This window comes from Astyanax mexicanus, chromosome 18, assembly GCF_023375975.1.
Source record: "Astyanax mexicanus isolate ESR-SI-001 chromosome 18, AstMex3_surface, whole genome shotgun sequence".
Lineage (NCBI taxonomy): Eukaryota > Metazoa > Chordata > Actinopteri > Characiformes > Acestrorhamphidae > Astyanax > Astyanax mexicanus.
In genome coordinates this window covers 44,440,310-44,453,529 of record NC_064425.1, presented here as the reverse complement: position 1 = coordinate 44,453,529, position 13,220 = coordinate 44,440,310, and the positions used below count along the sequence as shown (strand labels likewise).

The 13,220-nt window shown below is 32.0% G+C and overlaps 2 protein-coding genes across 2 annotated transcripts; both read left to right on the top strand.

Annotated features, from left to right (window-relative positions):
- Positions 1-4,224: 4,224 nt before the first annotated feature.
- LOC103042944 (olfactory receptor 1M1-like) lies at positions 4,225-6,480 on the top strand. Its single transcript, XM_007258544.4, has one exon. The coding sequence runs from the start codon at positions 4,519-4,521 to the stop codon at positions 5,458-5,460; it is 942 nt and encodes a 313-aa protein (XP_007258606.2). The 5' UTR covers positions 4,225-4,518; the 3' UTR covers positions 5,461-6,480.
- Positions 6,481-10,481: 4,001 nt separating this feature from the next.
- On the top strand, positions 10,482-11,645 carry LOC103043268 (olfactory receptor 10G4-like). The gene has a single exon (XM_007258545.4). It carries the CDS (start codon positions 10,601-10,603, stop codon positions 11,534-11,536), a length of 936 nt encoding a protein of 311 aa, XP_007258607.3. The 5' UTR covers positions 10,482-10,600; the 3' UTR covers positions 11,537-11,645.
- The last annotated feature ends 1,575 nt before the right edge of the window (positions 11,646-13,220 follow it).

Here is a 13,220-nt window from a genome sequence, read left to right as displayed (position 1 = left end):
TTGGCATTTTCGTATCTTAACAGCGCAACGCTTTTGCACATCTCAGCAATGTTTAGGGAACAGCAATGTTATTTGGGTGGCTGACTGTTGACTGTTGTTAGGGTTTTAATCAGTCAGTGGCGCACCTGTATTTTCACTGAAATGATAGAAATACGCTAGAAATTGACCTGAACACACCTCACTTCCAGACCTCCTCATCCCATCAGTGTAGATTTATTCCTAAACTTAAGCTAAGCTATTTTAACGGTGCACGCACAATGCTTGAAAATAGACTCTTGATGGGGTGTAAGATAGCAATGAGCACTGTGACGCACCTGAGGATCCAATATATCTAAGCAATATGTATGTTTTAAAGCAAAAACTTGCAAAAACGAATGCAATGTGACTTAGTTAGTTGCTAAAGCTAATAAAAAGGTACTATGTGGCCACAACTATACATTATTTCATAAATTATACCATTCTGGGATGCTTAAGCAACTCATTGTGTATCTCCCATGCAATACTCAGTAATCCCACCAGTCTCTTACCCACTGGGATAATAAGTGATTTATTTTATTATTCCCTTCAGGCAGAGTCAGATAATACTCAAATGAAATTAATAATATTCCCCAAGCTCTGAATGTAGGATAAATATGTTTCATTAAATACTGTACCCTTGTGGCAAATGATAAGGGAGCTAATATAAAACAGAAATGTATGTATTTTGTAATGGAAATAATCTAACCATTATTTTACAGCCTGCTTTGGCATCTATTCTTATTTTTTCCTTATAGGATCACAGCAAGTCCAGAGAATACCCTGAATAATTGGGTTTAAGACAAGAAAAAACCCTGTTTTTTGGAGATGCCTATAAAGAATTCACCACAATCTAAAATAATGAGACTTTAACTCCAAGGTGCAAATCTCAAAAAAAAAAAAAAAACCCTAAAACAACAAATTGTGCTGAATATCGTTCATAATTCACAATAATAAACAATGCTTTAATGACATTTGTTAGAGGTAAAAATACAGGAAAGGGTATTTTTATGTAGAACACTGCTATGCAAAATTAACATTTAATTTGTGTAAACTTGACAGATTATTATTGTAATTTAGCAGTGATTTCAATCACTGTAAATTAATTTACATTTTTTTTCAGTAGAGTTATTTACTTATCGTCTGTAATTTTAACAGGAAAACTCTGGTAACCACAGCTGCCAGCGTTTTCCTGTAAAAACTACAGTTTTTTTTTTACAGTGTATGTAACTGGATTTTATTTAATTTTTATTTTTGGATACCTCATTCAATATGTTTTCTTCATTTCTTATCATTTTTAACATTGCAAATGTAATGTTAAAGCTATATTGTAAAGCTTTACAGAATAAATGTGTAATTATTCTGTAAACAAAGCATGTTAAACAAACCAGAATATGTTAGAACTATACTTAAGATTCTTATAAATAAGTATCACGTTTATCTTTGAGGACAGCACACTGCACACTCTTGGTATTTTAATCTCAGTGTCTCAGTTCATCAGGTTTAGATCAGGGGATTAATGTAGAGGAATGACACTTTTTTAAACACTGTTTACTATGTTTTCTATTCTATATGTGTCTCTTAATCATTTTCATGTCTTTATCATCAATCTACAATGTAAAAAATACATTAAATTAAACAAATAAAGAGAAAAACATTGAAAAAGAGAAGGTGAAAGTGTCCAAACTTTTGACTGGTACTGTATGTGAGGCCTAATCTTTTTTAGGCCTGTAATACATTAGATATAATAATATCCTGTGAGACTCTGTGAGGCTCGGCCTGATGAGAGACGAGGGATTTGAGCTGGAAACATGACAGTGTCACTCTGTCAGCAACACAAACACATTCCCAATTAGCGTTATTCCCTAAAGTCTTCATTAAATACATGTTTATCAGTCTGAATGAGAGGATACCCCTGATACTAACCCAGAGAACACAAACATCTCAGGCCTTCTCTCCTTAGAGACAATACCAATGTAGCTCTTACAGAACACAACAAAAAAAATAAGAATTCAATCATTGAAAAGTTACTTTATTTCAGTAATTCAGTTCAAAATGTGAAAATCGTATATATTATATAGATGTATTAAACACACACAGAGTGATCTATTTTAAGCGTTTATTTCATATATTTATTGTTGATGATTATGAAGATTACAGCCAATGAACCCCCCAAATATAAGACAATTGGTACTTTTGGCAGTGGGGCAGTGTGCCAAGTCCTGCTGGAAAATGAAATCCGCATCTCAAAATCATCACTGATTATCAGTGATGAAAAATTTGTACATTTTATTTGTAAATCAAGGTTCCAGAGTCTGGAGGAAGAGTGGAGAGACACACAGTCCAAACTGCTCGAGGTCTAGTGTGAAGTTTCCACCAATCAGTGATGGTTTGGAGAGTCATGTCTGTCATCTGCTGCTGTTGATCCACTGTGTTTTATTATCAAGTCTAAAGTCAGTGCAGTTTTGTTTTCCCACAAAATCTTACAGCACTTCATATCTTACAGCTTCCCTCTGCTGATAACAACTTTTATGGAGATGAGGATTTCATTTTCCAGCAGGACTTGGCACACTGCCCACACTGCACTGCACAAAAGTACCAATCGGTCCAATATACAGTTTTACAGCAGTTTTCATGTCTCTCCACAGAAGATCAAGGGCATTAAGTTATTTTAGGACTTTTGACTTTTGGATCATTCTAACACATGAATATTCTCTGATTTAAACCATTCATAATCCACTGTAGCTCTGGCTGTCTTAACATGGAGAGAGAAAAAGCTCAGTATGAAGCTTGCTCGACCATCTAATAATCTTCTTAGTGCTAAGAGAGTTCAGATGGTTTAAAGAGGTCTGAGACACATTTAAGCCAAATATTATATCAGTGTAAATATTATTTTAGTGTTAAACCCCTTCCAATACGTTCAAATCTCATCGCCATGCTTTATGGAGGACAATTGCGAGGCATTTGTGATCGGATGTCAACCAGAGATAATATAAAATATAATATAAGCTAATATCTTATCATAATACATTTAAAATACTAGTCACAAACAGTGATCAGGTTACTTGCAAAATCCACAACACAGAGCTTTCTGCAGACCTGCTTAGTATAAGACTTTGACTGAGCCACTCCAGTCATGCTTGTGACCTCCTGGATGAGTTATCCATGCCCTCTTGGAGTACATTTGAAATGACTTAGAAATGACTTTGTAACCCTTTCAAACCCTTTTTTTCTTATCTGTTCTCGAGTCAATTACTTTTTCACACAGGGCCTGGTTTGTTTGGAAAGCTTTTTCCCTTAATAAATGAAATAATGAAATCATCATTTTCAACACAGTTTATCTTTGTCTGATATTAAAGTTTGATAATCTGAAAAAATGTAAGTATTACAAAAGATCAAAAATAACATAAATCTGAACTTTTATGAAACTTTATGGCACTGTATAACTGTACAGATGACTGGCTTAACATTAAAAGTCAAGGCAAGGCAAGGTAATTTTATTTATATAGCATCTTTTATACACAACAGTCATTCAAAACTAGAATATAAAATATGAAGAGAAGCCAAATAAAAAAAAAACATAAAAATAACAATAAAAACGTAAATAAAAATAAAGCATGAATAAAACATGATTCAAACATGATTAAAACAATATACTTAAAAAGAAGAAAAAAAATAACAAAGTTAATAATAATTAAAGTGCCTGTTTTGATTAAACATAAAGGTTTTCAACCTGGATTTAAAAGTGTGTAGAGTTAGGGCTCTTTTAAAGCTTTTCTAATGCTCTCCACCAACTGGTTCCATTTAAAATCAAAATAAAATCAAAATCTCCATGTTTAGTTTTTATCTTAGGCGGCACTAACTGACCAGTTCCTAATGATCTGAGAGATCTGCTCGGCTCAAATCATTGGAAAACATAAGAACAGATAAATCTGTCTAAAGACATTTAGAGACCATTAAAAGTAGAAGAATCCAACATGGCTCTACTGGGATACTGGGATTACTCTTTAGTCTACTTTTAGTCCCAGTGCTGAATTATAATGACATGTGATTATATATGGCTCATCGGGGTCATATCTTATTTGCTGCTATTTTTAAGACCTGCATCATATGATGAGCCAATGATCTTCTTAGCGGTGTGTTAAAATACTATATATATGTTCTCTACGTGCTGCATTTTTTTATTTTTTATTTTATTTATTACGAGAGATGAAGGCATTGGGCAGAGGATGAAGTGTAGGATGCTTTTCGCTTTTTTCTTTTTTAATTTTACAAAGCTTGCATTATTTAAACTATTATTTAAACTCCTACACAGAAGACATTTATGAAGAAATGCACTTTAATTGAGATCATTATTATATTTTTACTTTCTATACAGAACAATTCCTTATACAGAACAGATCCTTGTGGACATATGTTGCTTTAATTCGTTTCTTTTTTGTATGTATATATGTTTTACCTTTTACATTGCAAAAGTTAAATCACACTCTATTTTTTTTAAAGATGTCATTTCAGAATATTTCAGGGTTGAGCATAGAGTTTGTGCTTGGAGGATTTGATTCGATTCAAAGGCCTCTACCTGTTGGAATTGTGCTGCTCTTGGTTTATTTAACTTCTTTGCTTGCTAACCTCGCAAATATATATTTTATTGTCACGGATAAGCATTTGCACCAGCCTATGTATCTGTTTATGTGTAATTTAGCTATTGTAGACATAGTGGTCTGTACGAGTGTGTGCCCGACCATGATATGCACCCTTATAACAGGATACAAAACCATATCTTACGCGCCGTGTATTTTTCAGATGTTTTTATTTCATATAAGCTCTGCAATGGAAATGTTCGCTATTTCCGCCATGGCGTTTGACCGCTTCGTTGCCATAGCCAGTCCTTTACGCTACCATTCGATTCTGAGTAATTTCCGCTGTGTTTTAATCAGTATAGGGCTGTGGATACTCGCCTGTGCTTTACTGATCGTATGCCCTGCCACTATTATCCCTCTTACCGTGTGTCACTCAACCCTGAAATACGTTTTTTGCGACTACGCCGCTCTCATCAGAGCGTCCTGCGTCGACCCCAACCCATATTTTAATATACTATCAGCAGTTTTTTCCTTTTTCTATTTTGGATCGTTTGGTTTCATCTGTTTAACGTATATAAAAATAGCCGTTATTGTTCTGAAAATGTCCTCTAAGAGCGACAGGAAAAAAGTGCTCAATACCTGCCTGAGTCATTTAATAGTCATAATGTGTTTTTACGTTCCCACATTCGTGCAAGTCTTCCTAACCAGACTCGGGGTGGTTTTAACCCTGGAGGAGCGTCACGGATTACTGATTGGAGCATTTCTCGGACCTTCTTTAGTCAATCCTTTCATCTACTGCCTGAGAACCAAAGAGATCAGAACCAAATTAATAAGAATTCTATCAAAAGTTGAACCGGCTTCATGACAACAGCAATATTTAATGGTTTTAAATGTTAAAATATGATTTTTTTTTTTTTCATTCTGACGCGAATCAGTAAAAGTTTAATTCATACATCTTAACAATGAATAATTCTTTAGTTAAAGCTAAAGCTCAGCAGTAGGAAAAGTGAATTTTATCAGAATTGCCCGATTATTTTGCTCATTTCATTATTTATTCATTTATATTTAATTTGATTTGTCCTAAAAAAAAAAGGTACTGTTGTGTTCTTATTCATTATTCACAATGCCTTAATATATTTTATGGACTGTGGTTTAGAGTATGAATTCATTTTTTATACAAAACTGATAATGAGATCTTTATTTATGTTTCAAAGATTTGAAAGAAGTGTTCATTGTGTACATTTTATTTATATAATAGAAGAACAGAGGAATATGTATGTATGTATATATATAAAATGCAAAAAAGGCACTTTTAGGTTTTTCTAAGTGTTTAAATTTGTGCTCTGATTTTATAAGTTTAATATTTTCTCCGATTTTTGTTTTGTCATGTATTTTTTATTTGTTTAATCAAACATATAGAAATACGCAAAATATACTCCTTCACATGTGTTTTCTCAGCAGTTTATTGGACAAACAAAATAAAAATGTAAGCATTTGACTATGTTGGTTAGATCACGGTATTTTATATTTTACTTTTTTACATAATAAAATAAAAAACACTATGAAATCATAATTAATGCAAAACATTTAAAAAATACCCAAATGCTACTGTTTGTTGAAAAAAAAAAAAAGATTGGTGACATTTTCTATTAATGTCACGTCTATTAGGCTCAATAAACGTACTAATAGCATGTTATAATGCATTCATAAAACATTACAAGCAAGGTTGTATATGTTTAGAAAACTATATTTATAAAAAAAAAACATTTAGCTGTGTATCATCAGCTATAAAGTGTTTATAAGCAGTTATAATCTATATGTCAATACCAAGAATACCTACAAAGCTTGCTATCAATAATGACTTATGTTACATATTATATTAACTTCTTTAATTTATAATGTTTTATAATGTGTCATATCACAATGCACATATCACCTGCAGAACAGTCAGGAGGAATTCTGGATCATTCCTCTCCACTAAACTGTTTCAGTTCAGCTATAATATTATGGGATATCTGGTGTGAATTGATCGCTCTCTTGAGGTCATGACCTGACCTCCTGGGTTCAGTATTTTGTATTTTCTTCTGTTGAAGCCGCTCAGGTTGTTGATTTACTTCTATGTAGGTTTTGGGTCGTTGTCCTGTTGCATCATCCATCCATCCTCGGTTGAGCTTCAGTTGGAGGACAGATGGTCTTAAGTTTTCCTGCGAAATGTTTTGGTTAACTTGGGAAATTCATTTTTCAGTTGATGACGGCAAAATCGTCAAAAAGAAAAAATAAACAGAGCAGAATTCATTCACTGTTTTTTTTTTAATTTTTTATAAAGATTGGTACCACTTTAAAATAAGACTACCTTTATAAAGGGTTTATAAATGGTTTACAATTAGTTCATTAATGTTACTAATTAGGTTGTAAATGCCTTAAAATCATTAATAATCAGTTATAACACATACGTAGAAAGAGCAACAATATAGACGGCTGTGGGTTCACTATTTAACAAACAACAGGTCATTGTTGCCCTTTCTATGTATTACAGTAGGGTGTAGCTGTTTTAAACAGAATTGGCTCATATGAGCCTTGAGTGTGGCATGTGGCGCCAAAATTGGGTTTTCATAAATGATTGTATAGTTTATTTTAGTCTAATACTTGTATCTGTGTTTTTATTGGGTTGAAATTGTGTTTTCACAAATTTAAAATCAATTTAAAATCAATTGATTTTATTGTTAAATTGAATCAATTGAATCAAATTGTTAAATGCTGTGAGACTAAGTGAGGGCCTAGCAGGCCACAGAGGCCTTCAAATAGTAGGAGGAGGAAGAAAGAGCTAATTCTCAGTAACTTGATGTGGTTTCGAACTTTTTATAATGTTTATTTTATCATTTGGGGATGGTTTGTGAAATAAAAGGCCAAATCTGATAACAATATCTGTTACAAATCTGATAAAAGTCTTGTTTTTTAAAATATATCTCAGTTAGGGGTGTGACATATCATATCGTATGCAATAATAAATTCATTTTGTTGCGGTAGTGCATTCTTAAAATATATTTATTTCTTTTTTTTTACTTATTTCTTTATATATATATATATATATATATATATATATATATATATATATATATATATATATATATATATATATATATATATATATTTTTTTTTTTTTTTTAAATTCACTGTTTTGTCCTGTACCGGGAAAATTCATTCAAATTTTTGAGAAGTGTGTTTAAATGTTTGGGAAAGACTTTTAATAATGTTTATTTTATTATTTAGGGATGGTTTGTGAAATAAAAGGTCAATATCAAATTAAAAATTAAAAATGCTAAACAAGGCAATGGACGTTAAAAAGCTTTTATATATTTTTGTTATTTGGATTTCATTCTTATATTCTTATATTTTCCCAGCACTGGAAAATAAATCAGGCCTGTAAGGGATATTTTCACTTACGTTTAGGTAGAAAAACAGTAAAATGTGTATTCTATGTTTACATATATTTTTTCCCAGGACAGAAAGACAGCTAGCAAAGGTTGGTTGATGTTGAATTTGGGTTCAGAGTGGAGGTATCGCCAAATCGTATCGTACGCAATAATAGCGTGAATATGGTGAACGATATTATACCCTGAAATATGGTGCTAAATCACTCACCACTAATTATTATATCAGGGTTCTTTTTTTTTTTTTTTTTTTTTTTTTACTGTTTTTATCAAAATAAAAATTCACACTGTTCTCATAATTTCCTACTATATATAACTAGAGACTATAGAGATTACATCTGTCCAATATTATTTATATTACTTTAATGCTGGATATGTGGAGATATTTGGAGAGCATTATTTTTTATTGTTAGTATCATGACATTCTGGATCATTGATTCTGTTACAAATCTGATAAAAATCTTTTTATTTTTTAATCTCAGTTTTTTTTTACTTATTTCTTTATATATATATATATATATATATATATATATATATATATATATATATATATATATATATATATATATATATATATATATATATATTTTTTTTTTTTTTTTTTTTTTTAATTCACTGTTTTGTCCTATACTGGGGAAAATTCATTCAAATTTTTAATAAGTGTGTTTAAATTTTAGGGAAAGACTCCAAAGTATCCAGCTTCTCTTTTTATCTTTCTGCACTCTGGAGTCAGATATGAACACCTTAGTTAGTTTAGATAGTTTAGACTCAACATGCTCAATAAACGATCTTAAACACATTGGTCATGGTCTGCTCTACATCATCATTATCATCATCATCATCAGAGATAATAACTCAATCTTTCCACAGAGAGAGGAACAGTTCAGCAAGCAATGTTTAATGGACTTCAGACGTTCTGCAAATAATTACTATATATTGCAATGTGACACACTGATTTTTGATTTTTGTAATTGCAGGATTTGATTGAACTATTGAGAATAAAACATAATGTCAATTATAAATATTTTAAAACAGGTCATCACTGAATTTGTCTTTGGAGGGTTTGATACTGTGCAAAGACCTCTGGTTACTGGTATTGTGGTGCTGATTATATATGTGCTGGTTATGCTTGCTAATACTGCAAATATATGTTTTATAGTGATGGATAAGCGTCTGCACCAGCCCATGTACCTGTTTGTGTGTAATTTAGCCATTATAGATCTAGTCTACTGTACGAGTGCATGCTTTTGAGTATAATCGCACTGTAGCCTGCTGCTAACCCTGCTAGCAGTTAGCCGCTAATGCTAATGATAATGCTCCAGCTTTAGTGGAAATCTGAAAATATAAGCTTACTGTAAATAAACTGAAGCGTTTTACTCAACCAAATAAACTATTTTCAGGAGAAAAATCTGTGTAGATTAACATCCAGCACTCGTTTAACTTGTCTGATTCATCAGAAATGTTTTTTTGTTTGTTTGTTTTGTTGTTATTTTGTTTACTTAACTTAGCTTAGCTTGAGAACATGGCATCACCCCTGTGCCTGACTAAAATGCTCCTTAAAATCTGATGTGCCTTGCGTATGAAACTACAGAAATACAGACCAGAAAATAGACATTTATTAATAGTGCTCTTTATAATCCGGTGCACCTTATAGTGCGAAAAATACAGTAGATTTAATACTCAGTGAGGGACTGAGAAAACAGAGAGAAATATACTGTATATACCAGACTGAACAGGTGCAAACAATCAGAAGCTGGGGGAGCAGGAAACTCAGTAGCATCACGTGAAGTCCAGCAGCCAGGGTCATTATGGAAGTCTGGTGTGAGTGCATGCTGGGAATTGGAGTCTTTGTCGTAAAGCTCAGATTCCAGAGTAGGCAGAGAACATTGTGTTGGAAGTGTTCTAATAATGTTCTAAGTTGTAATGCAAACAGGTATAATATATATATATATATATATATATATATATATATATATATATATATATATATATATATTTACAACATTACAGGCTTTCTGTCAGCTTTTCTTTTCAACTAAACTTGCTATACATTCTTCTTATGTTTCTTTTAACCGGTTTGTTCTTTTTTTCCTATGATTATTAGGTTTAATCACTTTACAATTACTCTCTTCTCACATATACAAGAGAGAAATTGAGAGACAGAGAAAGAGAGATGGTGCTAAAGAGAGAGGCGTGGAAAAGCAAGAAGTTCCCAGATGAGCTTCTGAATATTAAAATTTGTTTATATATATATATATAAGTGACTTCTAAAGTCTTGTTTCCAGAACTGTTATCGAGAGTATAGAGTATTCGAGCTATTATACTGTAGTCAATGCTCAGCATATATATATGCTCAATATAAGAATCTGATTTCAGATTACAGAGGAAGAGTTCGGCCATGATGCATCAAGGACTTCAGATATTCTGCAGACGCTTGGAGTTGGATGATTATTGCAATGTGGTGCACTGACTTAAAGGAAATGCATTTGTTTGAGTTTGATGTGATTTTAATTTGAGTTATTTTTTATTTTTTGTAATTGAAGGATTTGATTGAACTGTTGATAATAATACATCATGTCGGTTCAAAATATTTCAAGACAGGTCATCACTGAATTTATCTTTGGAGGGTTTGATACTGTGCAAAGACCTCTGCTTACTGGTATTGTGGTGCTGATTATATATGTGCTGGTTATGCTTGCTAATACTGCAAATATATGTTTTATAGTGATGGATAAGCGTCTGCACCAGCCCATGTACCTGTTTGTGTGTAATTTAGCCATTATAGATCTAGTCTACTGTACGAGTGCATGCCCGACTATGATAGGCATCCTGGTAGTTGGTTATAAATCTGTATCTTATGTTCCCTGCATTGCACAAATGTTTCTTTTCCATTACAGTGGATTGATGGAAATGTTGGCTATATCTGTCATGGCGTTCGATCGTTTCGTTGCTATAAGCAGTCCTTTAAGGTATCACTCCATTCTGAGTAACTCACGCTGTATTTTAATCGCTATTTCTCTCTGGGTTGTGGGTTCTGGAGTCATGGCTGTGCTTCCTGCTACTGCTGTTCCCCTATCGATGTGTTCCTCTACTCTTAAGTACATGTTTTGTGATTATTCATCTATAATCCGAGCTACATGTGTAGATCCTGAGCCGTATTTTAATCTCGTGTCCATTTTAACAACTGTTTTTTGCTTTGGGACATTTGGCTTCATTTGCTTGTCGTATATAAAGATAGTTATCATTGTTGTGAGAATGCCGTCAAACAGTGACAAGAAAAAAGCCTTTAATACATGCGTTAGTCATTTAGTTGTGATAATTTGTTTTTATGCGCCCATAGTGGTACGAATAGTTCTGACCAGGCTGGGTTTAGTTTTAACAGTAGAGGAAAGAAACGGGTTGATGATTGGATCAATTCTCGGACCTTCTTTGGTAAATCCATTTATTTACTGTTTTAAAACAAAGGAGATCAGAAATAAATTATTAAAAATGATCAAAATAACGGCATGATCTAACTGCATTGTTTATTTTGATATTTTATGAAATACAGATGTTTTATTGTTCTGTATTTGCCTTTTTACACCACTTCTACTACTGTATCTTGTAAAATAATGAATGTAACTTTTTAAAAGTGGTGTTTAATGATTTTACTATTTACTATTTAATGTTGTATTTGAATCACAGAAACTGTATCATATAATATTCATATATTATATTCAAACAGTCCTAAATACAGGATCATAAGGGGTTTCACCATCGTTTGCCATTTTTGCTTAGGTTATACTTTTAATCATTTTATTAATAATTACACTTATTGGTACATTTTTAAAAGAAGGCTCCCTTATATTAAGGGGTTATAAATGGTTTATAAACAATAAGTCTATAACTAATTATTAACTATGTTGTCAATACTAAATAAAACCATTAACTAATAACTAACAGCAGCTTGTTATTTATACTGTTAATCTGTTAATCTTAGTCTTTTCCATCAGTCAGCATTAACATATATATATATATACATATATATATATATATGTGTGTGTGTGTGTGTGTTAACAGATAATTATTTCATTAATTTATACTGTGTATACTAACCTTATATTACATTGCATTAGTTTATTTATATACTAAATATATTAAACTGACTTTTTATATTATTTTATAAGATATGTTATAAATGCTGACTCATGGAAAAGTCAAAGTATAAAGAAAAGCATCCAGGCCACTGTTGCCCTTTCTATTGATTCTATTAATATATTATAAATGCTTATTACTTGTTTTTACCTTTTAGTTAATAGCCATTAATAAACTTCTTTATACACCACTAATAAGGGAGCTTTATTTTAAAGAAGTGTTTAAATCCACTTATTTTGTCTATTTAAATGCTATGATTCAAGACTAGTTGTTTCTTAAAGCCTTATAAGGCTAATTATCTTGTAAACTATTCCTTAAGATTTATTCATTATTAAGTGGAAACTAAATAAAATAATTCAATGTGCTCTCCTTAGAAAATGATACGAATAAAACAATTATACACCTCTGGAAAAAATAATTAAGAGAGCACTTCAGTTTCTGAATCAGTTTCTCTGATTTTTATGCTATTTTTAGGTTTATGTTTGAGTAAAATGAACATTATTGTTTTATTCTATAAACTACAGACAATATTTTTTCCAAATTCATTGATTTAGAATATCAGTTGCCATTGTATCGTTATTATAGTTCATATTAAAAACCAGACTTTGTGTCATGGAGCAAACTGCCAGAATGAGTACATAAAAAAAATAAAAAAAATAAAATAATACTTAAGTTTTAATTTTATTTGAGGTTCTCAACACATCATTATACTTATTATGGATAAAAAAAAATATTTTGGCACTTATCTGACTCTCGTATTCAGAGTCACAGAGTGACAAGGTTATTTCTATTACAGAGGAAGAGCAAATGTAATGTTGGGAGTCTTACCCAAGGACTCTTATTGTTGCAGCACAGTGTAATCACACAGACCAGGAATTGAACCCCAGTCTCCCACATGATGTAAAAGCTCATAAGCAGGCAGTGGTGTTATCCACTGCACCACACCAACCACTACATATAAAATTGGCAAAGTATTCTTAAAGCAGGGGTGTCCAAACTATGGCCCGCGGGCCATTTGTGGCCCGTTTCCTTTTTTGGAGCGGCCCGCGAGGTATTTTAG

What these genes read in the sequence shown, in the direction of transcription:
- LOC103042944 (XM_007258544.4), top strand. Translation starts at nt 4,519, where the DNA reads ATGTCATTTCAGAATATTTCAGGGTTGAGCATAGAGTTTGTGCTTGGA.
- LOC103043268 (XM_007258545.4), top strand. Translation starts at nt 10,601, where the DNA reads ATGTCGGTTCAAAATATTTCAAGACAGGTCATCACTGAATTTATCTTT.